This window comes from Gallinula chloropus (assembly GCF_964237585.1).
Source record: "Gallinula chloropus genome assembly, chromosome: 1".
NCBI lineage: Eukaryota > Metazoa > Chordata > Aves > Gruiformes > Rallidae > Gallinula > Gallinula chloropus.
Genome location: NC_140085.1, coordinates 191,789,256 through 191,814,440, shown reverse-complemented (window position 1 = coordinate 191,814,440; position 25,185 = coordinate 191,789,256). Strand labels below are relative to the sequence as shown.

The 25,185-nt window shown below is 45.3% G+C and overlaps 1 protein-coding gene across 1 annotated transcript; it reads left to right on the top strand.

Annotated features, from left to right (window-relative positions):
• Nucleotides 1–666: 666 nt before the first annotated feature.
• On the top strand, nt 667–23,623 carry GDPD4 (glycerophosphodiester phosphodiesterase domain containing 4; the record flags this gene model as incomplete). Its single annotated transcript, XM_084279611.1, has 15 exons — nt 667–849; nt 1,505–1,608; nt 2,626–2,719; nt 7,958–8,017; nt 9,877–9,975; nt 12,844–12,937; nt 14,261–14,406; nt 15,016–15,098; nt 15,959–16,109; nt 16,858–17,082; nt 17,885–18,042; nt 20,743–20,890; nt 21,946–22,028; nt 23,137–23,219; nt 23,592–23,623. The coding sequence occupies 15 exons, from the start codon at nt 667–669 to the stop codon at nt 23,621–23,623; spliced, it is 1,743 nt and encodes a 580-aa protein (XP_084135737.1).
• Between the last annotated feature and the right edge of the window lie 1,562 nt (nt 23,624–25,185).

The window sequence follows — 25,185 nt, the reverse complement described above, 5'->3', positions numbered from 1 at the left end:
CATCTCAGTTTTGACTCATGTCTTACATCTCTGTATTATTTATGCTTTCTGCAAACTGATTGTTTTTTGGAAGTACCAATTTGCAAGGACTCATCCACTGATTTCCATAAAGACACACTAGGCTCTGAGTTATTTGCATAATATTTATGTGTGCATTTTGTCCATGTGAGTAGTGCAGCAAATGGTTAATTCTTGTTCTTAAATGACTGTTTTAGTGCCTTTCTTGCAGAGCTAAATCAACTGATAGGAGGTTGCAGACAGGTCACGGTGATGTTAATTCCCGTGGCTAAGCCTAGGCTCAGGTTCATCTGGCATAATTTGGGGATCTGCACAGAATGGTTGAGTTAGCGATTTTGTTTCCCCGGAGCTCCCTGTATGGTCACAAGGAGGCAGAGGTTCCCTCAGAGAGGTGATTTAGAGCACTCAAGTTACAACTGGGAGCACCACTGACTACTGAGTGCAATGCCCATGCTTTTCTGTTAGACATCTCACTTGAGGTATATAAAATTAGGCGGGGTGTCCTCAGCACCCTTTCCTGCAGTATCCTCTTGAGAAAACTTCCTCTCTTTCTTTTCTGATGTGAAAGGCTTACACAAAAGGGAAGGAGGGTCTCCCCTTAATCCTTGTGGTCTTGTTTCAGGAGGAAGATGAGATAAAGCCACTCAGATGGAGGCCAGTTCCGCCAGCCTCAAGAGGATCAAGTTTGGGAAGCTGAAGGTGGTACGTAGGCACTTGCTGCAGAGGTATGAACATCAGCCCTTCATCTCCTGCCTGGCTGGTTTCTACAGCTGCCGGTGGAAGCGGTACCAGCGCAGAAGGACCGAGCCTGGGAAATGCTGCTGCAAGACGGTAAATTAGCTCAGAATCAGTCCCAACATTTATTCCTGTGTAGAATCATAGAACTGTCTTGGTTGGAAGGGATCTTTCAGATAATCAAGTCCAACCATCAACTTAACCTGTCAAAGCCACCACTAAACCACGTCCCTCTGCACTGCATCTACCCGTCTTTTAAATACCTCCAGGGATGGTGACTATACCATTTCCCTGGGCAGCCTGTTCCAATGCCTAAAAACTGCCTCTGTGAGGAAATGTTTCCTAACATCCAGTATGTGCCACCATGTAGCTAACAATTATGTGGTGGCACCAAACTTTCCGGGTCAGTGAAACATTTCAAAGCCATGAGATCAAATTAATGAAGGAAAATTCGGGATGGGTGTACACGAAGAATTTCACAGAGGACTTCTGCCTGGTGCAGTGAGGTGGTTAACATCCTGTACACTTGCAAAGTCGTGTGGTCTGTTTTTCCCCAAAATACTGTGGAGTATGCTTTTGAGGGTATTTTCCCCACTCACGGGGGACAGGGAGGGAAGTCATCTCCATCTCTGCTTCTAGTGGTCCAGCACCAAGCCATGTTTTAGGCACAGCCTAAAAGTGTCAGACATTTGCTCTGATTGCTTTAGGGTAGACAAGACTCTGACCACTTGTCCTTCCTCTCCCTCTGCAGCGGGAATGTGTGTTTTTCCCATTGCTTGTTGGAGCTTTCTGCTTTTCTCTGATCTTTCTGTACATGTGGGGTGAAGCAAAAAATGACTACAATAACTTTGACTGGTAAGTAACCATTTTTCCTCCTCTCTCACCCCTTAGGCATGTCCCCAGCATGGCTGTAAAGAGATGAACACCCTCCCCAGCAGGGAGCCAAAACTTTGGTTCCTTGAACTCTTTGTTACAGAATCCAAAATTAATGTCCAGTGACTTTAGAGGTGCTGAGGGTCTGTCCTTTGCTTGGCTGTAGTTTGTAGATGTAAGTGTGAATTAGGGAGAAAAGGGACACCACAAAAATCGTGAGTGCAAGGGACTGAATGTCTCTCTTTTCCTTCTCTGAGTCTTCCTCCCCACCCTCCCATTTCCTCTGAAGAAATGTAGTGGCTGTCATCAAAGGCATCACACCAGCTATCTCGCTGCAGTGAGAATTGCATGTTCCTGGGCTCAAAAGTAAGAAATAACCAGCAGGGATTTATGCAAATCCTTTCCATCTGCAGCATGTTGGTAACAGTTATACAAATCTGGCCCCTAAAATTAAATCAAAGCAGCTCAAATGTTATGGGCAGAAAGGGTGAAAATAATGTTATTCATGCTTATTGAGCCTTTGGGTAGAAAGTAAAGCCTCCCTCTCTTTCTCCTTGGGCAACCCTTCTTCAGACCCTCCAGCTTTTTGGTGTTTTCTCCTTCAAAATCTGTCTTGAATCCCCCTTTTTTGCTGCAGTGCCCCACACAACTGAAGGCAGACAAGGTGGGCTGTTGGGCTGATTCATGACATCTCACTGTTTCCCCAGTCTACTTTGCCTGCAGCAAGGTTTTACTGTCAGACCAAGAGCTCTTTGGAGCAAGACCATCCATGTGGTCCTGTATTTTACCACCCTAGCACCTTGGGGTATTAGTCAGGTGGCTAATGCAGTCATGGATTTGGGGAAGGAGGCTTTTAACCCCTTCTACATTTTACAGGGTAGGTTATTACTCTCTCCCTCTTTGTTTTACTGCTTTGAAAATTTCAAGGAGCAGGGCTGTTGTTCCCCTCGGTCAATATGTTAAATATAAACACTGGCATAATATTTTATTGATTTTTAGGTATAATTATGGGAACCTGGGCTTCTGGTTTCTCTGGTCTCTTGTTCTCCTGATTGTGGCTGCAATCTTGTTTACGTACATTACACTGTTATTGGTAAGTAAAGCTCCTTGTAAGCTGACCATGATTTATAGCCCTAAAAAGTAAGCACAGAGATGGTTTTAATGTGTCAGACCAAAGTTCAGCCTCGCCCTGCATATGATGACAGTGGATACCTAGGGAGTATTGGCAACACGAGGTTCTTCCTCCTCATACCCACCTCTGGATTTCAGCTTGTGGGTCTCCAAGCCATGTGTGCTATCTCTCTATGATTTCCCTTTGAATTTGTTGAGTCTCTCCCTGAACCCAAGCAAAGATGTGCCAAGCAGTTGCTGGATCTATATTTAGGGTAAGCTAAATGTTATTGTTCCTACAGCAGGGAAGTAAAGGGCTCTTACTCATGTAGCAGTGGTGATACGTTGTCAGACTTGAGTTATTCCCTTAGTCCTGAAGAAAAATGATCATTAGAAGGAGGCTTTGACTGTCTCTGCTTGGCTGAAGGGTTCCCTTCCCTTTCTCTCATAGGGTCACCCCAAATACAGACAGACCTGTGTCTGTGCTTCCACTTTCTGCATCCAGAGCTATAGGCTAAGAAATCACTTTAACTCCAGGGACTGGAGTCCATGTTGAGTCCTATGCCTTCTCCAACTTTCATTTGAAATTCCAGGTGCCAAGTATGAGGTTATGGCTTTGACTCACCTCTGTGACCATGACAATCAGTTTTTACCATCAGTTCCTGCTGTTCTTACCCATTCCCTGATGTGTCATCGTATAGTCAGTCTGTAAATTGCTCATGTGGTGCCTAACACAGTAGGTTTCCAGGGTCCTTTGTCCCTACTGAAGTACAAATAAATAGTCATTTTCATTCTAGGGCTAGCAATAAAAATATCAAAGGAATAAATAGAGCAGCTGCTTGGCCATGCCCACAGCAATCAATAGCATCCTAAATGCTGTGGACTAGGCTGGCAGCTCTGAATAGGACAAATAACAGCATTTAATTACAAGGATTCTGTGACACCCTGGTGACTCTAGGCCTCAATGGCTATTGTTCAGCAAAGCCTACCTGGTTTTCCCAGTGGCTGTGGGACAGTGTGAGTGGTTTGGTGCTGTTTTGGGCAACTCAGCTTTTTGTGCTTTCACAGTGATGCCCATGTGACACGGATACCTCTGAGATCATACCTCAGCAGACTGTGGATCTGGAGTCAACTAAGGATCAGACTAGCCCATCATAGCATATTTTAGAAATGGATTGTAAAGGATTTCCTGGTGTTGAGGAGCCAGGAGAGCCCTGGGGCTGGTGTGTCAGCTTGGTCATACTCACTCTGGATCCAACATCAGCCAGTGTCCAAGCAGTGACCTTTTTCAGAGGAGCTCAATGTCTTTGGCAGAACAGATGAGATGGTCACAACTTACCAGGGCAGGTGATGGGCAAAGTAAAACCAGAAAGGTAGGCGGAAAATACAAGGTGAAATTGGTGTCCTACATGGTTCAGTTCAGCCTTGGGCCCACTTCTCATCAGGTAGATACATCCTCCTCCTCTCAGCATCTCAGCTGTATCTGAGTCTAGCAACATTTGCCTTCTTCAGGAGGGTGAGATGAAGATACAGCTGAAAGGATATGAGGATTTTTTATCCAAGTCCTACAGGAGTCCTTCAGAGGCGCCTCTGCTCTGAGGACAGCCCTTGCAGTGAGGGTCCACTTGTTCCTTGCTTTTATGAAGCTCTTAAGCACCCACCCAAAGCTATTGGGTATTTCTAAGGGCATGCATCCTGCTTGATTGCATCACCATGTCATCATGTCTCATTTGGCAAGATCGCTGCATGCATCTGTGTTGAGTAGTGACTGTTGGAAAGCATGACACCTCATGCTGTCAGAGCTGTTACTGAAGTAGGATTAGGTCTTGAAGGAAAAGGGACATAGGAGAGTAATCACCACTACAATCCATGCTCACACTGTTTCAAGTTATGCAGGGCCACATGAGAGTCACATGCCTGCATTCAGGGTCTGGTGATGACAACTGTGGCTTGGTGCTCACCCAGAAGGGCTCCTTTCAGAGAAGGACTCTGCCAGGAATCACCACTCCGTTGTTGTTTGCAGAGCCTCCCTGCCACTGTGGTTGGCCTTTCACTGTAGCCTTTGATAAACCACCCAGAAAACACCAGCAGCCTTACAGGCTAAGTGCAATTCACCTCTTCCACATCCGAATAAATCTATCGGTGTGGTACTATCTGATAGCTGAATCACTTTCATACATTTCAGACAACTGATGGCCCAATAGTTTGCCCACCATGATGAACTACATCCCATGGTCTGGTTGAACAGCGTTGGATGGAGAATATCCCTGTGCATGTTGCAGGAAGGACCGGAGACCTTCTCCCAGACAATGTTCCCTTGCGATGTTTGGCATCAGCAGCCCATTGCATCAGAAAACTGAGCACACTGTTGCCCTTGTTGGAGCAAAGAGAATTTATAGCAACCAGTGGGAGGTCTGGGTTTTTGTTTGTGAGCACCATAGCCTCTTTCTTAATGATGGCGCCCAAGCGGAGCCTGTGAGCCTGCTTCTGTGACCTTATTGTGAACCGCTGAAGCAAACGCCTCTGCCCACCAGTGGCTGAACACAATGCTGCACAACAAAGCACTTGAGGCATGTGCAAAGATGCTCTCTTGTCTGCTTGCATCATTGTAATTTTTTTTCAGACAATAAGTTTCAATTAATTCAATTGTTATCACTCTGCAAGGCAATTTTCTCATCCGCATTAAACGGTTAAACTGAGGGGGGTCTCATTGCAGAACACTTCATGCTCAGTGGAGAAGAAGAAAACTTTTCTTGTTCAGTCTTTCAAGCACCAACACAATATTTTCCTCTCTGCAGTTCAAGCATGTTTATTCCAAGTGTTTTGAGGAGGTGACTCATGACTGCCCAATAGGAAGAGGTTCAGATATGTTGTGGCCTCTTCATTTGTAGGCTAAGAAAGCACTCAAAATAATGCATTGGCACTGAAGTCCAAAAAGTGATCTCAAAATTCCATTCTTAAGAGACTAGGGTGCAAAAGAAGTTCATTTTTTGCCAGAAAATGGATGGAAGGGCCTGAATTCTGTTGTTGTGAACATCTAAGTGAGCAGATGTTTTAGGTGAGCTAAGTGTCTAAGTGCTTGCCTCTGCAACTTGTGGTGGTGAGTTCAGAGCCTGTTTAAGCCTCACCAGCAGTACTGAAATCACCACATAGCCATTCCCATGAAGCAGAGTGAGATTAAAGGTCTACCGTCCATCCTTTTGCAGCTTTATGTTCATTGAACCAACTCAAAAAAGAGGGAGGCAGAGGTGTAATTTCCCCGTTGCAGCGAATACATCTCTCTTGCCATGGGAAAGCATCCCTTAATTACCACTTTGCAGGTACACAGTGCAGGGGAGACAGTTCCACACCTCATAGTAAAGAAGAGAAGAATCCAAGTGTTGGAGGCTGTAAGACTCGGAGAGGTGATAGGGCTGACAAGAGGGATCTGGGTTCTAGCCTCAGCAGTAGTAGTCAGACATGTATCAGTCACCTAAACATGTCTGTGTACTTGTGTTAGACAGTCCCAGGATAAGTATGGCAGCAGTTTGGAAGAGCCAGACCTGCAGGTGCTGGTCATCCCTTTACCTGAGGAGGTCCTGCTCTAGGTACAAGCCTGTGGGACATTGTTAAAGGCAGCTGCTCTCTATGGAAGAGCACATTGGACAGTTCCTGAATCAGCTTTTGAGGAGCAGGATGCAGTTAGGTTATTATGACTTGAGATTATAAGCTTCAGGGGCACCAAAGAAAGCAAGCTCAAGCTGATTTTGCCAGAGCACAAACCTTGTCCTTATCATATCAGCTCACTGGTTCATCAAGGTGGGCTGTACTACACTGACCAGAGGTACCACTTGAGCACAGTCTGTGAAGTGTTTGGCTGTACCTTAGGCAAAGATCAGGTCTTTGTAACATTGCTTGAGGAAAAGGGACAATTTTTAAAGTGTTTTTGTGTCTTCTTCCCTTTTCTGAAATGGCTTATTTAAATGGCTTAAGATCTTCAGCAGTAATTAAATTCTATCTTAACTGCTCCCATGGTTACTCATCATGTACAGGGTGTAGGATTCAATTAAAGGAGGCTAACATGTCAAGAAGCACTTTTTAAGTGATCCGTGTTCTCTGCTGAGCTTATATCTCACTTCAAATCAACATGATCCTGTAAAGAGAGAGTATTTTTGTAGCTGGATGGAAACCAGCTTAGATTCCTTTGTAGTTGTGTTTTGGGACAGCAGAGCCCCTTCCCCATAATCTGTACATTCTGCTTTCACACAGCACCACTGTGTTAGAATCTGAAGGGACCTGGATCATGAATGTCCTTCTGTGGAGCACTGATGTCTGCTAGGAGATACTTTTCTTTAATCCTTGAGATCTGGTGATACTGCTCCACAGATTGTCCCTTATGGTGGTTGGGAAGCTTGCCTCAGATACACAGATTCCTGAGCATAGACCCATGCATGTTCACAGCAGCAGGGTATTTCTCCTGGTGAAATTCATCACCAGGTTCATTGGCTGCTTAGGTCTGGGACAACTTGAAGAAACTCTCTGTCAGAACCATGGACTGGCTTTCCTCCTTCTTTGCTTCTTGGTGTCCAAAGGTTCTCTGCTTGTCTCCTGCTCTGGCTGGGGTTTGTGCCATGCCTCACAGCAACCCTCCCCAAGGGCTCCAACTTGCCAGCAGGAGGAAGGAAAGTGCCAGTCACCAAAAACTAGAGTCCTTTAACCTTCAAGGCAGTTTTCCCAGTTCTGAGGTGTGTCTATCTCTTGTGTTTCCTGTGATTACTGTGGAAGTGTATTCTCCTTTGCTGTCTGCTCTGTATGTTTATGGTGCTTTGGAGGCATTTTTTAATCCTTGGCCTCTCTCCCATGGCTGATACACCTCTGATCACAACAAATACACAGAGAATAGGTGAGGTTAGTGCTGACTGGGTTCCTACCATAGAAGTTGATCCTGGCCACAAGGAAAAGTCATTAAAATTGTGTACTTCAAAGTGCCAAATTATTTGTTACCTGGGAAAGGCCTTTGATCCTGCACTGCAGCCTTGATATATGCTTGGCTATTTCAAAAGCATTTTTGAAGCATTAAACACTTCTCTCCATGTACCTGGCTGCTAACAGCCTTGACATGGTACAGGGAGACCTAGTATAAAGTGATTTCCCAATGCAAAATTAGTTCCAGAAGTATCTCCCTGAACACATATCACCATTTTCTACAAAGGATGCAAACAATTTCTTCTTGATTTCCCAGGTCCTAGCGATGTGTTTGCTTGCAGAAGGTCAGCAGCTGTACCTCCACTGGAGTCACAAGGTGAGGAGAGTCAGGGTTTTCTGGTATCTCTATTCCATGCTTTAAACCAATTGAGTCTGTGGTGTTTCTCTGCATGATAAACAACTTGTAGTATGGGAGAGAAGGAAGGTAGGGAAGAGGTTAGTCTTAGGATAATTTATATGCCCATAAGAATGATGTCTCCAACTGAGCTGATCACCTCAACTACCTTTTAGTCAGTGGAGGGAAATTATTCATCTGAGAATTCATCCAGCTGGTCACAGACACCTAAATTGAGATGAATCACACCTAAAGTACCTTCTTCCCCCACTGACTCCATAAGGAGCTTGTGGTGACTCATTAAGATGAAGATAAAGCACAAATTTTCCAAGAAAAACAATGTAATTTTGTGTAGCAGGGTCCAGCAGTGGTAAAAACAAAACCAACCAACCAACCAAAAAAGTGGCTTCTATCTCTGCAGAAGGGGAATCTGGCTTTTCCAAGGCATGTTAGTGCCTTATGCTTTTTCATCTTTACGTGGTTTGGAAAACACTACCTGAAGTTTTGAAAGTGCAGAAACAAATCCTCAGAGAGCTGTTGCTGCAAAAAGATGCAGTAGAATCACTTTCCTTAAGAATTTCTTGAGGCTGTAAGAGTAATTTAGAAAATTAGTCTCTAGCCATGCAGTTTAGGGGAGAATATAATGCGATTGCAAATCTTGCAGTGGAAGGGAATAGCTGGACATCCTGTGTTTCTTCACTTAAGCAATGGAAACACAGTCATCTTTACTACTGAAAATTGGCTTCTAGAAGAACCAGAAGGATGTAGAATAATCTGTAAAAAAAAATTGAAACTGCATCCTTGGGTGGAAATGATTAGGGATGGATTATTAAGGTGTTGATCTGTAGGATCTCCCTGAAGAATGGTTAGGACATGGGTTCAATTTCTACTTGTGCTTACAGCAGACAGATGAAGTATCAAGAACAAACTGACAGAACAACTGTGCTGGTAACAAACTATGCAAGAAACCAAAAATAGGTTGAGGTACATCCTTGCTTTTTTGGTTAAAAAATGAACTCTCATATCATATTTATAGGAGTGTTAGCTGCTGCTGAATTATGTTGCAAAGCAGCTTATGAGCACCTCCAGGGAGGTGATTGTTCTGCTCTATGCTGTGCTAGCAGATTGAGTACCTTGAGTTTTGGTGCCACAGGACAAGAGGGACAGAGAACTCTTGGAGAGTCTCCAGAGGAGGGCAGTAAGGATGGGGAAGGGTCTGGAGGGGGAGTCTTATGAGGAGAGGCTGAAGTCCCAGGGTTTGTTCAGCCTGGAGAAGAGGAGGCTGATGGGAGACCTCATGGTGGTCTATGGCTTCCAGATGAGGGGGAGCAAAGGGGCAGGTGCCCATCTCCTCTCTTTGGGGTCCAGGTATAGAACCCGAGGGAACAGTGTGAAGCGGTGCCAGGGGAGGTTTAGGCTGGATGTTAGGAAGAGGTTCTGTACTGAGAGGGGGTCAGGCACTGGCACAGGCTCCCCAGGGAAGGGGTCACAGCCCCGAGCTGGGATGAGGGCAAGAAGCATCTGGACGATGCGCTTAGTCCCATGCTCTGACTCATCCAGCCCTGTGTGGAGCCAGGAGTTGGACTTGATTCTTATGGGTCCCTTCCAACTCAGGAGATTCTATGATGCTATAAAGAAGCCATGTTGCTGTCTCTTTTAGCACTGTTGTTCCGGCTTTAGTCACACTGCTTCTCTCTGTCTCTGAACTGGCACGGTCAAGCTTGTGCATCCCAAAGTTATCGAGTCCAAGCTGCTTAAATAAGCCTGTGAGTCAAATGGATGGCACACCCTCAGCAGAAATGCTGAAACTGATTTATGTCTTTTGTTTTTTGTCTCCCCAGATTGGGACTTTTCTTGTCCTGGGCTTTTCTATCACAGCCCTCTTCATCTTATCAGTACTCTGGGGAGATCAATGGAAAACTGTCCGCCTGTCATTCCAGGTAAAATGGGCTGGGAGGTCTGTTTGAAAGAACAAATTGTTTATAGAAGAATTTGGTAATTGGTAGAAAATATTGTGTATGTGAGTGTTTTTCAAATGTGTTTTCCTGGCAGGGTACATGGTTTTGAGTAAACATTTATTATGACTCCACATTTCCTGTTGGGAGAAAGGAAGCCAAGACCTGAGGCTGGCTTTCAAGCTATCTGATGTAACATGTCTCAGTTTGGAACATGCTGGTTGCATGTTCTGCTGCACGGTCTGCTGGCCTCCTCTGCTCTTACCATATCTGAAGATGGTGATGCCCAGTGCTGTTTAGTGTCTGAGCATCTGGGTCCCCACATCTATCGAGGAGGAAGAAACATATAGCTTTTGACTACACAGCTGACTTGCAGATGTTATTTGGGCTTACCACTTCACCCCCATGTGTCTTACTCCTTGTGAATGTTGGGAGAACAGTGCATATGGACTGGAAGAGGAACCACAAATGTAGGGTTTGTAGGATGTAATTAATTGCACATTCCTGCTTTTTGGCAGGGAACCCAAATGCTGTTTATTTTGGGTGTTCATGACATATGAGATGCTCCACCTTTCTCCAGATGCTTTTCCCAAAGGATGTGTATCTCATAGAATCATAGAATTGTAGCGGTTGGAAGGGACCTCCAGAGCTCATGGGGTCCAACCCCCCTGCCAAAGCAGGGTCCCTAGGACAGGTCACACAGGTTGGCATCCAGACAGGTCTTGAATTTCTCCAGAGAAGGAGACTCCACACCCCCTGGGCAGCCTGTCCCAGGGCTCTGTCAGCCTCACTGTGAAAAAGTTCTTCCGCATGTTGGTGTGGAACTTCCTGTGCTCCAACTTGCAGCCATTGCCCCTTGTCCTGTTCCCACAGACCACTGAAAAGGGGCTGGCCATTTCCCCCTGCATCCCCTGCTTAAGATAATTATAGACTTTAATTAGGTCCCCCCTTAGTCTTCTCTTCTCAAGGCTGAAGAGTCCCAACTTACTCAGCCTATCCTCATAGGGGAGATGTTCCAGACCCCTAATCATCTTCGTGGCCCTTCTTTGGACTCTCTCCAGGAGATCCCTGTCCTTTTTAAACCAAGGAGCCCAGAACTGGACACAATACTCCAGGTGGGGCCTGACCAGGGCAGAGTAGAGGGGGAGGATCACCTCCTTTGACCTGCTGGCTATACTCCTCTGGATGCACCCCAGGATCCCATTGGCTCTCTTAGCCACCAGGGCACACTGCTGGCTCATGGCCAACCTGTCATCTACCAGGACCCCCAGGTCCTTCTCCACTGAGCTCTTCTCCAGCAGGTCATCCCCCAGCCTGTACTGATCCAAATGGTTGTTCCTTCCCAGGTGCAAGACTTTACACTTGCTTTGGTTGAACTTCATCTGGTTTCTAACTGCCCAGCTCTCCAGCCTGTCCAGGTCTCGCTGGATGGCAGCGCAGTGTTCCTGCGTGTCAGCCACTCCTCCCAGCTTTGTGTCATCGGCGTACTTGCTGAGGGTGGATGCTATTCCCTCATCAAGGTCGTCAATGGAGATATTAAACAGAACTGGAGATATTAAACAGAACTGTAGATCCTGTAGATCCTCCCTCATGTCCATTAGCCTTAAAGGGCTATCTCAAATATCCTGGACATCTCAGATGGCACCTCTGTTTACATAACTGAATGCTGATTCTGATCAAAAGATGTTGGTATCGAGTGTCTGGGGCAGACAGTGCTATATGCAGTAACATCTCTCAATGACTGCTGCTTTCTTCCACCCTTCCAGCTTAGAGAAGCAGGCATGGAGTAAGCAATAGGAAAAACTTGAATATGGATAGCTTTTTTTGGTAGCACATACTTTAATAACTCTTGGTTCTAACTGGAACAGAATCCATGGGCTCTGATGAGCGTGAGAAAATAATGGACTGGTTTCTTTGACAGATTTTCCTAGTTTTATGAAAAGTGTGTCATACCAACATGCATTCAGTGTTTCTACATGTGACAAGCTATTTCTGCTGGGTTTCCAGCTCTGCTTGTGCATTTCTGATAAGCGCAAAAGGGCTTCTTAGCTTCTGATCTTCTTGTCTAATCTTCAGGACAAAATAAATCAAGTCCAAGTGCTATATCTGTCCAGCAATAGACATTCTGTAATATATCATAAGCATTAAATGAATATATTTTTTGTGTTAATAAATCAAGAAAAATATCTGCAAAAGTAAAGAGAAAAAATGCAATTAGCCCTCATTCAGATGAATTAAAAGCTTTGAAATGAATGAAAATAAGTTGTTTTTTCTGGAATATATTGATAATATGGGAAACAAGGCACTGCAGGATGTACATGAGTCTAATAAAGTCTGTGATTGGTCGTGTACTAGATTAACTACTAGTCCTATACAACTATAGTTAGTTCCACAAAGGTGTAAATACTACATTTTATCACTCAGGTTTGTTGAGATTAGTTTAATGATTTAGCTGCTGTTTGGTATGGAGATGACAATTACCTGGATGGGATTGGATTGGGTTAGATTGGATTGAATTGGCTGCTCCTTGGAAGATGCTCATAGATTATGGCATTGCAGTAATGGCAACTGTGTCCTTATGGATGAGAACAGCCCTGTCTCCTTCCACTGATGTAGGAGAAGACAGATCTGTGTAGTGCAGTGAGGAGCACTCCTCAGCCTGGGTGGAGGCACATACCTCTCCTCCAGCTCCAGAGGTTTTTTTGGTGGATGCAACACAGTTGCAGGACAGAGGTTGAACTGATGTCTGCAGCAGGAGCCCATCCAGCTGAAAGGCTGTAGCCATGTTGGGGTTTGTTTCTATATATCTCCATGCTTCATCCTTTGACAAAAATCCATTTGTCTCCTTGCTAGATAACAGCTCCCTATCTCCACATAGGGGCAATAACCATCATGGTCCTTCTGTCCTGGCCCGTGGCTCTTCATGCCATCAGAGCAGATAAGAAAGGTACAGTAGCTCTGCTTCTTGCTCTCTATGTGATAAAAGACAAATATCAGTGTGGGAAAGCAGGTGTGTAGGAGCCCCTTTTGAGTCACTCATGGAAATTTGGTCAGTCCTCTGCAGGAGAAAGCAGCCAGCAGAAGCTCTCTTGGTGGACCTTGGCTTGCTAAGCTCAGTTTCACTGTCTCAGAAGGGATCTCCAGTCCAGTCAATCCACTTCAGACTAGTGCATATCAAGAGAAGCCATCTGAGATAGGGGAAAGAGCATTCCTAGTGTAATCTCATGGGAAGTCCATGTCTGAGAAGTGTGACAGAGTAGTGTAAGGGCAAGACCAGATGCCAAAATCAACTGCCTGGCTCTGGGACTGGCTGATTTTCTCTGACCTAGTCTCTCCATATAGCCAAAATTATCTATATGACACCCATCTGCAGATGTTGATTTGTAATCAAAAGTACAGAATGGGCAGGTGAAAATATTTTTTTCCTGCCCAGGATTTTTCTTATTGAACTACAGCTGTGGAGCTTGTGAGGAGGAAATGCTGGTACCCTAGACATGACAGTCCACCCTATCCCAGTGGTCTCTCAGTTCAATACATCAGCTTGGTGTAAGCCCAAGCTCCCTCTAAGCCGCTGGCACAACGTGCAGACGGGTGATGGTGCCCATTCAAGAAAGAGATGTTGGTGAATAGGAGCTCATTTCTCAGCAGAACTGTTTTGTTCCCTGGGGTGAAGGCTCACTGGGGCTCTTGGGCAACATGTGAACAGACTGCAGAGAAGATAACAGGTAAAATGAGTTGGCAAGTTTCTGAGATTCAATACCTGTGCAGTCAGAGTCTGTAGGATACTGCAGGTCACAGACAGAAGGTCACTGTCAGCAATCTGAATGAACCAGGGAAGTATTCACCTTAAGGGGATGTAACATAGTTGAAGGAGAAAGATTCCTCCTCTTCACTATGAATGAAATTTCAAAATGTTGTTTGTTCTTATCTGAGTCAGATAAAAAATGAGCATCTTTCTTTTGAGGATTTTGAGGATTGCACAGATGGGGAATAAGACCAGGTGTGGATGTAAGGCATAATGAGATGTAATTAGGGCACAAAACCTGCAGTCCTGACTTATTCCATGTCCTTGCTTTGACCATTTTTTTTCCCTGGGTTGCCTTGTTTGGAGACAAAGTGATTAAATTAGAGGAAGAAGGGGTGGGAAAAGGGATGGGACAGAGTCCAACAGCTATTTACCAGGTGGTTTGTGTTAAAAGTCAAGCCACAAGGTGGACCCTTATGTTACCACATGGATTAACTCTAGCCTTCCTCCTTCAAATTCTTTCAGTTGTTCAGGTGATAATTGTTGGTCCATACCTGGCTATCCTTCTCTTTCTTTTCTTGATACCTCTGGGAATGTACTCTCCTTGCATCAGAGAGATGGGGACACTTGGACCAAAGCCAGCTCTCATTGGACACCGTGGAGCACCAATGGTAGGTCTGGATGTTACTTTAACTAATTTCTTCTATTTTTCCCATTCTTCCATTTCTCCCAGGTGACAGGAGATAAGACAAGGGGAAATGGCCTCAAGTTGCACCAGGGCAGGTTCAGGTTAGATGTTAGGGAAAAGTTGTTCACTCAAAGAGTTGTCAGGGCCTGGAACAGGCTGCCCTGGGAGGGAGTTGAATCATGGATCCTGGATGTGTTTAAAAAAAAGGTAGGTGAGGTACTTAGGGATATGGTTTAGCATAGGACAGGAACAGTTGGACTTGATGATCTTAAAAGACTTTTCCAACCTTGTAATTCTGTGATTCTCTACCGTATGTCTTGCTACCTTCATCATCATCTTCTGTTTTTTTCCCATGAAATCTGTGGAGGGTGGAAGGGGAGACACACCGAAGGCTGCATGGGTTTGCTAGCAAGGATAACACTGTTCCTGATGAACAGGGTGGATTTGGTGGCTAAAGTGGATGAAATCAAGCAGTAGACATCAATAAGATAATGATGGCTCCTTAATAAAAACCACGGGTGTTTTACAGAGTTTTTGTTAAATCCTCCAGAATGTGTTTGAGAATGATCTGCTCTTTTTTTTTTTTTCCCAGTTGGCACCAGAAAACACTGAGATGTCATTTCAGAAGACAATTGAACATGGTGGGGATGGTCTTGAAACAGATGTCACCATTAGGTAAGGGGAAAACATTGCATCTCATGGAATACACACTTTTTCTTCTAAGAGTTGCCTTTGAAGATACACAGCTCCAGACAATTAGGTTTTACTGATGGATGGGACAGGGCCCTTCAGCTGGCGCATGATGATAGGGGCTGTAGGGCATGGCTGTTCCCAGCCAAGTCAATAAGCTGTAGCTATTGATTTTACAATTGTTATTTCTACAGTATATTTTAAATGCTTTGCAGAGTATAAAGACAAGTCCCTACCCTAGTCTGACTTCCAGGCCACACTGCATCTGGACTACAAACCTACAGAAGATTGTGTTCAGACTTGTGATGGCATCGCCCTCATTATAAGATCTTTAATCTTTTGTTTGGAAGACCCATTGAGGTGAATTGCCAACGTGCTGTGCAGGATGAGCAGTTTCCAGGCACTGAATGAAAAAAAAAATACTAATGCTTAGACATTCTACTAATGTAGACTTTTCTAGAAGTGAAAATTTTGCCTTTCTATCACTGTCCATTTAGACTTCAGTCCTCTGAAACCCATATAAACACTTTGGGAACAGGAAAAAGAGATTTCAACTGTAAGTTACTATCCATTTTGGAAGTGGCTGGAAGCCATAAATGCCACAATCTCCACTTTACCCCTGAGAAAACTGAGGCACAGGCAGGCCTGACTTCTCCAATTTACCCAGCAGTATTTAAGCTGGAAATAACCTTGTGTCTTGAATCCCAGTCTTCCTCCTTATCCTACCCTCAGCACTGAAGGAGGTTACACTGCTGCTTTCATAGTGGCCCACATACTCATGCCACAATGCTCATGCCACAAATGATCCCGCACCCCATGTGATCTGAGCTCTTGTTCTCCAACAGCTATGATGGGGTTCCTTTCCTCATGCATGACAGCACCTTGAGGAGGACAACTAACATCAATGAGGTCTACCCCAATGACACTGCTCAAAATGCTGCGTTATTCTCCTGGGATACTCTGAAGGAGTTGAATGCTGGAACATGGTTCCTTAAGGTAAGCACCATAAAGTACTGTCATGAACTGGGTGTGGAAGTGGCACCAACTGGCTACTACTTCATAGAGTCATAGAATCACAGATTGCGTTAGGTTGGAAGGGACCTTTAAAGGCCATCTAGTCCAACCCCCTGCAGTGAGCAGGGACACCTTTAACTAGATCAGATTGCTCAGAGATTCATCAATCCTGACCTTGAATTTCTCTAGGGATGGGGCCTCCACCTCCTCTCTGTGTAACCTGTGCCAGTGATCCACCACCCTCAGAGTCAAAAACTTAATAGCTTGATCATTAGGGACCAGAGGTTGAGCCAAAACTCAAAGTCAGTAAAAATCCTTCAATTAGGGTGTCCTAGCTTTGTCCAGATGGCCTTTAGACTTTGGAGACCTGTAACAATTGGCTGGTGGATGTTCTTATGGCTCCTCATTGTGGTAGCAGCAGAATGTATTGTCTAGAGGAGGAAAACAACAGCTACTTTTGCAAGGTGCCGTGTATAACAGTGGGACAGAGAAGCACAACAGAACTAGCTGTGAACAACACGGTTTAGGTCTCAGGAGCAGTGTCATCACAGCCTGGGCTAATTTCCCTTCTTTCTCCTGTAGAAGAGCTAAGCAAAAGAACAAAAATCATCACCGACCGAAGGCCGGTATCAAACATTTTTCCCTTAGAGTAACGAGGGTTTTGCATGCAGCTGACTCCCAGAGTTGACTGCCTGATTGATTTGCTGTTTCTGTATCTGTTTATTTCTAGGACAAACCGTTTTCATGCATGGGCTCACTGTCAAGGGCAGATCAAAACCAGGCAATGAATCAGTCAGTTTACAAGCTAAGTAATTTCTTGCGCCTCGCAGACAGTCAGAATAAACTTGTGATCTTTGATCTCTACCGCCCTCCAGAGAAACATCCTTACAGGAACTCATGGATCAACAGAACCCTGGAAGTCATCCTCAATGAGTCGGGGATTAGACCCCACCTGGTAGGGTGGCCTCACTCCTCTCTGTCTTTTTTTCTTGCTCTCTGAATTGGGACTTTGAGATCATACCCTCACAATTTCATCTACATAAAGTCTGGCCCTGTTACTTTAACTTGTTTTAAGAGGCATCATTTGGAGTATCTTCCTACTATTGGTTCCTCAGCAGGTACAAAATGGGGTAACCCTACAGTATGACAGAAATAAGCATATATACACCAGCTGATACCTTAACCCCCCAAACTCCATCCTTTTGTTGCTGTAAGAATTGGTAGCCTAATCCCTGCCACCCATGCTTATTTTATATACTGCATAGAAATTCCTGGCTTAAATTAAAGCACATGAAGCTGTGAGCCTTCATTGCCTTCCTCATTCCCCAGACAATTCTCTGCTTGGGGGGGATGCTAAATCCATGTGGATCAGTTTATCCACTGCTGTCTGGGGAGTTACCCTGCTTTCTGTCTGCTGAAGGTTTTCTCCCGTGCTGGGAGAATGGGAGAAGAGAGTATTTTCTGTGGCCTTTCCCATAAACTGAAGCTGACTTTTCATGCATTTCATGCACCACATCTTTTGTTGGGCTGTGTGAAACATGCTCACTGATTTCAAGTTGATAAGCAGGGAACAGTGAACACTTATTTCTTGGTGAAAGTTCTAACCCTGCATCCAGTGTTCTTTGATCATTGTAACAAGTGTGTGATTTGACAGGCAGGGTTAAGTGCCTCAAGATTTATCTTTACTTGGTTTTTGTGAAGGGCAGGGTGTATTAGTAAGTCCACTGTGAATTCACTGGTTGTCTTGTTGCCTTCAGGTCCTATGGCTGGAGAATGACATGAGGTCCTTTGTTCAGTCTGTTGCCCCTGGGTTTCAGCAGACGATGGGCAGTAAGGCACCAGTGGAAGACCTATTGATGGACAATATTGTCAAACTCAATCTGGCCTACACTGAAATGTCCAGTGAAGATATCAGGTAGGTGGCAGTTTCAGCCCCAAATACTGTTTGCCTCATGCGTGTGGCAATGTCTCCCTCCAGTGACCAGCTCCAGGATCTATGGCATTTTGAGAAGAGCTGCTTTACACCAGGTGGCCATCCCTGTTGGACTGTAGTTCACTCCTACTGTTGACCTTGTGTGTGGCCAAGAGGTGTCACATGTAAATACACCCCTAGGTACCTGAGTCCATATTTACTTGATAAGGTTCTGAAGATCATCTGAATAGAAAAACACAGCTATCTCCTGATCACTTGTCTTTCTATTCATGTCATCCTTAGTCCCACCAACACTGAATCATGGAGAATGAACAACCATTTAACCTCCCATGGCTCTTCCACAAACATCAGTGTGAGTGCATAGTGCTGTGGTGAGAGAACATCACCCTTTGTAGCTGGTGTTTTGGAGACTTCATTTCTTGTCTCTGCTGCTACTATTTCTCTGTTGCTTGAGACACTCTGAAAATATCATGTCTCCAGTGGAAGACTCCATGTTCATTGCAGGAGTTTCCAAAATATTTTTTTTCTATCAAAACCCAAAACAAGGCAAACCCTGTATTACATGAACCATCATAGAATGGTTCATCAAATCCCAGAATGGTCTGTGTTGGAAGGGACCTTAAAGCCCATCTAGTTCCACCCCCTGCCATGGGCAGGGACATCCCCTCACCAGGACAGGGTGCCCAAAGCCCTGTCCAGTCTGGCCTTAAACACCTCCAGGGATGCAGGGGCAGCCCCAGCTTCTCTGGACACTGTGTGTCAGGGCCTTACCACCCTTACAGGAAGAATTTTGGCCTCTCATGTAATCTTCATCTACCATCCTGCAGCTGAAGACCATTCCCCTTGTCCTGTCCCTCCTTGCCCTTGTAACCACTCATTTTACAGATTTCCTGGAGCCCCTTTAGGTACTGCAATGTTGCTTTAAGGTGTCCCCAGAGCCTTTTCTTTTCCAGGCTGAACCATCCCAACTCTCTCAGCCTGTGTCCATAGCAGAAGTGCTCTAGCCCTTGGACCACCTTTGTAGCCTCTTGTGGACTTGTGCCAATAGCTCAATGCCTTTCTTGTGCCTGGGACCCCAGAGCTGGTTGAAGTACTACAGGGAGAGGCCTCACCAGAGTGGATCAGGGGGTCAGAGTCCCTTCGGTTGACCTGTTGGCCATGCTGCTTTTGATGCCGCCCAGGACATGGTTGGCTTTCTGGGCTGCCAGTGCACATTGCTGCTGCACATGTTGAGAGTCTCATCAACCAACACCCTCAAGTTCTTCTCTTCAAGGGTACTCTCCATCCATTCCTCACCCAGCCTGTAGCTGTGCTTGGGATTGCCCTGACCCATGTGCAGGACTTTGCCCTTGGCCTTGTTGAGTTTTGCAGAGGCCCATCTCTCAAGCTTGTCAAGGCGCCTCTGGATGGTGTTTCTTCCCTCCAGCACATTGACTGCACCACACATCTTGATGTCGTCAGCAAACTTGTGGGGGTGCATAGATCCCACTGTCCACATCACTGACAAAGATGTTAAAGAGCACTGGTCCCAGTACTGAACCTGAGGAATGCCACTTGTTTACTGGTTCCCCCCTTGGACGTGGAGCTGTTGACCATAAACCTTTCAGTATGACCATCCAGCCAATTCCTTATCCACTGATTGGTCTGTCTGACAGATCCACGTGTCTCAAATTTAGGCACAAGGATTTCATGCAGGACGGTGTGACACAGGCTTTGCACAAGTCCATTTAGATTACATCAGTTGCTCTTCCCTTATCCACCAAAGCCGTAACCCAGTAGTAGTAGGCTCCCAAATTTGTCAGGCACAATTTGCCCTTTGTGAAGCCATGTTGGCCGTCACCAAATCCCTCCTTATTTTCCATGTGTCTGAGTATAATTTCCAGGAAGATCTGCTCCATGAGCTTGCCAGGCACAAAGGTGAGACTGACTGGCTTTTAGTCCCTTAGGACTTTCTTTTTTCCCTTTTTTTAAAAATGGGGGTTATTCTTCCCCATTTTGAGTCAACCATCTAATGGGAGGGAATAAAGAAGATGGAGTCATTAAGCTGCCCCCCCAGTGAAGCTGAATTACTGGCTGGAGTGCCAAAAAATAATTTTTTTTTACTCTTTCCCTTGCAAAAAATATTTGAAAAAAACAAAAAGTTTAAACCTTTGAATGAGAGTAATATTCCTGCTTTCTCAATGATAATTTTCATAGGATATAAAATCCTAGGTAGATCCCATTTGGGTAAACCCTGGGTGGATCCTAGGTAGATTTACAAATGCTGATATTGATGATACATTCCTTTACAGAATATAGTCTTAATTCATCTTAAATTTCAATAGTTTATAAGAACTTGAAAAATGATGAGTTGATGCAGCTAACATAACAAACATGAGTGACCAGCTTTGAGGTGGTTTTGAACACATTCTTGGGGGGTTACAAATACATCATTACACAGATTCATACGGCAGAAGGATAAGCAATGTTTTGAGCTTTAACTGCATTTACTTCCAGCAGAACAGGTATTCTGTTTTGAGCAATTGTGAACAATGAGTTATTGACTGGTTGGCTTTCCTTTCCATTCCTTATCTAGTTCCTAAAGCAAATTGTTCCTAAAGCAAATTGCTATTGCTTCTTGATTCAGCCCGAAGTACTAACCTCCTTGCCTAATGAAAGCTATTGACTTTTGGTCTTTTAAAGGAAATACGCTGAGGCAAACATTACCACCAACCTCTATGTGGTCAATGAACCATGGCTTTTCTCCCTGGCATGGTGCTCTGGAGTACACTCTGTGACCACCAATGCCATCCACACACTGAAGAATCTCAGCCAGCCACTCTTCCTCATGGTAAGCAAAAATTCCCCCCATCCCCTCTAACCACCCCCAGGGGCAGGAAGTAAGGTTGGCATGTTCATGGTTACCTTTGGAGACCCTGGGCCAGTTCATGCACAGATAAAGGATACGACCCTTCACAAGAAAAGGACCGAAGCTGAAACCTGCCTTACCTGACACCAGTGAGCCACTCCAAGTACCACCATACCCTTCCTCTCTTTTATCCTGGCTCAGGTAGAATCAGCTTGAGAATGAGGGAAAAGAAGCCACATTGAGACTTGTACCGGGAGAAACGACAGGCCTTTGATGACACATGCTGATGCATGAGAATTTCCATTTCTAAGCCTTGAAGCACCTTATTGATGTCAGAATTTCCTCATTTCTCAGGGCTTCCCACTGCCCAAGGGGAAAAAACACAGAAATAACCCTTCCTTGCAGGGAGGAACTTTTCATATAATTTACCTATTTCCTGCTCTGCTTTGGATAACTTGTAGGGCTAAGATGCACCTGGACACTGGTCCCAGCTTAAAGGTTACCAGTATTACTGAATAACTGTTTTCATGCTTCTGAAGTAGGTTTTATGCTGCTTTTATCCAGAAAGCTGCAGTGGTTCAGTCCTTTCTGAGAGAGGTTGGAGGCCCAGTCTAAGGATGAATCTTCCGATGCTTTTAGACTTAAAGCAGGAGCCACTCCAGACCCTTTGGTGTTCACTAAAGAACAATTTTTGCCAGGGAAAATGAGATACCAACAGTTGATGGGAAGTGGAGTGAACTAAAGGGCCTTCTCGTACAAACCGAAGTTCCCCGTTATATTCACTGTGATGTGATGCAATCTCCTTGACTGCACAACAGCCCTGTTTTTATGAAAGATTATGGTTTGGCACCAGGCCCCACTGGTGAGTGGCCTCTTTGGAATGCCACCAAATGTTTCAAACACCTGAGGGATGTCAGGGCACATGCAAACCAGGCATCTGAATGGCCATATTTGAGGAGCAAGAAAGAGCTCGAGCAACTTTTTTGTGTATCATGGGGTCATTGGTGGTGGACACATTCTCTGTTGTTCTCTTCCAGACTCCACAACAGTACAACATCATGTGGATCCTGACAGATCTGACGTCTGTGCTCCTCATCTCACTCATCTTTGCTCTGCACTGGTAACTACTAAGTTGCTCATGGCCATGCTAACCTGATCTTTTGTGCCAGGTGGAGGGAAGTAGGGATGCTTCCAGGTAATCTGAACGGTCAAAACTACTCCTGAGAAAATTGTCTTCAGGAACTAGAAGAAAGCTCTAAAAGTCTCCAGATATCTCTCGATTTTTTCTCCTGCTTGCTCTCATTTCCCCCTTCCATTTTGGCAGCTCAGGCAGCATCTACCATCAGGAATCAGTGGAGGCCTGGTATATTGAAAGTAAGGACATAAACCAGTGACCAAAGCTGATGGGCTGAGAGAGGAACTGATCTTTCTATTCTTACTGTTGATATATATACTGTTGCATTGGATTGACTTAGGAGGAAAGGTCTCAGTGTTAATATTTGAGCACCCTGTGTGTTATCTGCATATGTCGGAGCCCCTGAGGAAATTCGTCATCCCAGATGAAAATGTCTGAGTATGTCACAGACACTGTGTTTTGTTTCCTCCCTGTCAAAGGCTGTCAAAGATATTGAATCTCATAACTGGGGAAACTGGGAGAGGCACGAAGTGTCTCCTTCCCTTCCTCACCCTGCCCTGCTCTCTGCAGTCCTTCCCAGGTTCTGCTTTAGACGCTTTCACCCTGCTTTCAAGGCTTCAAATTGCAGGGTGGTTCACAATCATGCCTGTCTCCTCCATGCTTCAGTTCATGTTGTGTGTGCATTTCCCAGGGCCCTGCCAAGTAACGACCTGTTCTGGGCTGGCATTGCAGCAAGGGCTCTGCTAGGAGTGAAGAGCTGTCATTAGTGCTTGAGAGCATGGTCTTCTTTGTCAGCTTTATGAATGCACCAATATCACTATTATTAAATTTCTGTTATTTGCTTAGGAACCAGCAACTACAAACATTTCTGAGCTCTTAAATATCTCTTAGAATACAGGACTTAGTAGCAAGGTTGCCTTCAAAATGCTGTTGCACATGTGGAGTCAATTCTTGGGAAGGACCTGAGCAAATCCCAAAATACCAGGGCAGTTTCACCCATGAGCAGCAGAAAAAACGTTGTCCAGGGCACCAGGGAGCTGTGAGGGGAACCACAGCAAGCACTGGCCTGACCAAGGTGATTTGCCCCATGCAGGTGGCGAGAGAGGAGTTTCTCCTGCTGTGCCCAAGATGGTGGCCCGATGCTGGAAAGCGGCACCTACAACAAGTTCAGGACAGGTGAGCAGGGCAAGGAGGGTCAGAGCCAACTCTGTTGGGGGTACCAGGGTCAAATGGCTCAAAGCCCTGAGCAGTTGGTTGGCCTAATTGGTCCTTCTTCAGGCAGAGGTTAAGGCAGAGACATCCAAATGTCCTTCCAATTACTCTATGATGCTGTGAAAAGACAGCCCGGAGGTGCTGAGCACTCTGACCAAGGCAGGGTGGGATTGGCTGGGGACACTCCCTGCCCAGGTTTCTGCACCCATGGAGCTATCATCTAGATAAAATGACCTGGCCTGGGCTACATGCATTTTCAGTCAGATTATTTGTTCATGACAGCTGGCAAAACAACTGTAGATGTTTTGGTAGCTCATTGCTTGTTCTCTTTTCCAGAGCTCAGTGACATGCCTACTGTCATGGCCTGACAGGGACGGGGAGGGAACATGACCTGCCATCTCAATGAGGACTGGAGAACAGACCCTCCCCTGATGCCCCTTCCTGCAATGCAAACATCAACCTTCCATGGAGGCCAGCTGAGGGGGTGGGAGGGACTCAGATCCTCCTGGTGAGGACAAGTCATTTGCCTGCATGACCCTGCTAGACATGAGCAGTTTCTTCTCCTACAGTTTCTCCTGAAATCCTGTGATTGGCTGGGATCCCTGGGATGCAGGGGAGCCCAGATAGAGTTGCAGCCATGAAGAAACTGTGCACCATCATGAGATGCAACAACCACACGGGAACCACCATTTCCCTTTGAGACCTCTGGCACCTCACAAGGCAATCATACAGTGATACCTCCTTCCATGTGCAAGTTTTCTGTTTCCACAGCTGTTTTACACACCCTGCAAATATCTGAGCATCTCTGGTCCTCCTTTTTCATGGCTACCCACATTTCTCCTGTCAGACCAGACTCTTCACATGCTCCCTCCCCCCTCACAGGTTTCCTCCAGCTGCAAGAGCACACCAACCCCATCACAATGGTCAAGTTTTGCTGGCTGGTTCACCATGGACCGTACGTCTTTATAATGCAGGCAGGAGCAGCTTAGGTTTTCCCTTTCCCCACTCTTGCCCTGCCATGGACTGTAACAGGACTGCCTCTTCCCCTTGGCAAAGGGATCTCTTTCTCCAGACATTAAAGGACTCATTCATGCCTTGGCCATGTAATCCCTGGGACAATGACCAGGAGCACAACACTTTTCTCCAGAAGGACTGAGCTGCATGTGAATTGGTCCCACCACGTGTGCTGTTTGCTCTTCCCTTGGGAAGGTCTCTATATACGCTTCTCACCCTGGGATTTATTCTGATGTTTGTTTCTCCCAGTTGCTGCTGGCACAGAGGGGGAAGGGGGTCTCTGCCCTGCTCTGTGGGGAGATGTGAGCACCTCCCAGGTTTAAGCCATAAATTTCTACTTGAACAGATAACAACACATTATTTTTTTTGGTAAATTTCAAGTGCTGTTTTAAATACATTCTAGCTCTCTTATTCTGTTTTGTTCTTATTCTGTTGGACTGGGAAAGAGGAAGAAAATAGTACTATTTGCCCCAATCAGGTTATAAACATTTTCTCATATATAAGTCTACATAAGTCTCCTGCAGCTTGATGTTTTTGCTAAATAAAGCTATCACAAGTGAATTGTGACAGGGAAGCATTAAATTTCAGAGTTAATGGTACTGGGAAGCACTCAGACCATCCTAAGTTGCAATTTAGGAGCATTTTGGAGGCTAGACATGCAAAAAGCAGCATTTAGCCTTTGGGAAGGGGCTAAAGGGCTCTTAGATTAGTGTAGAGCAGCTCCAGATCTACGAAGCATTGGGAGAAGATGCTACTGATGGTGTTATTTTGTTGTGGGTGTCACTCATGTGGACGTATGTAAGGAGCAAAAAATAAGAGGTGGAGAGTGTCTGTGTTCAGCCATGGTGAAGCATCATGGGGTCCTCAGCCAGTCCCCTGATGCCCAGCTGAGGAACTCGGCTGTGATCCCCCAACC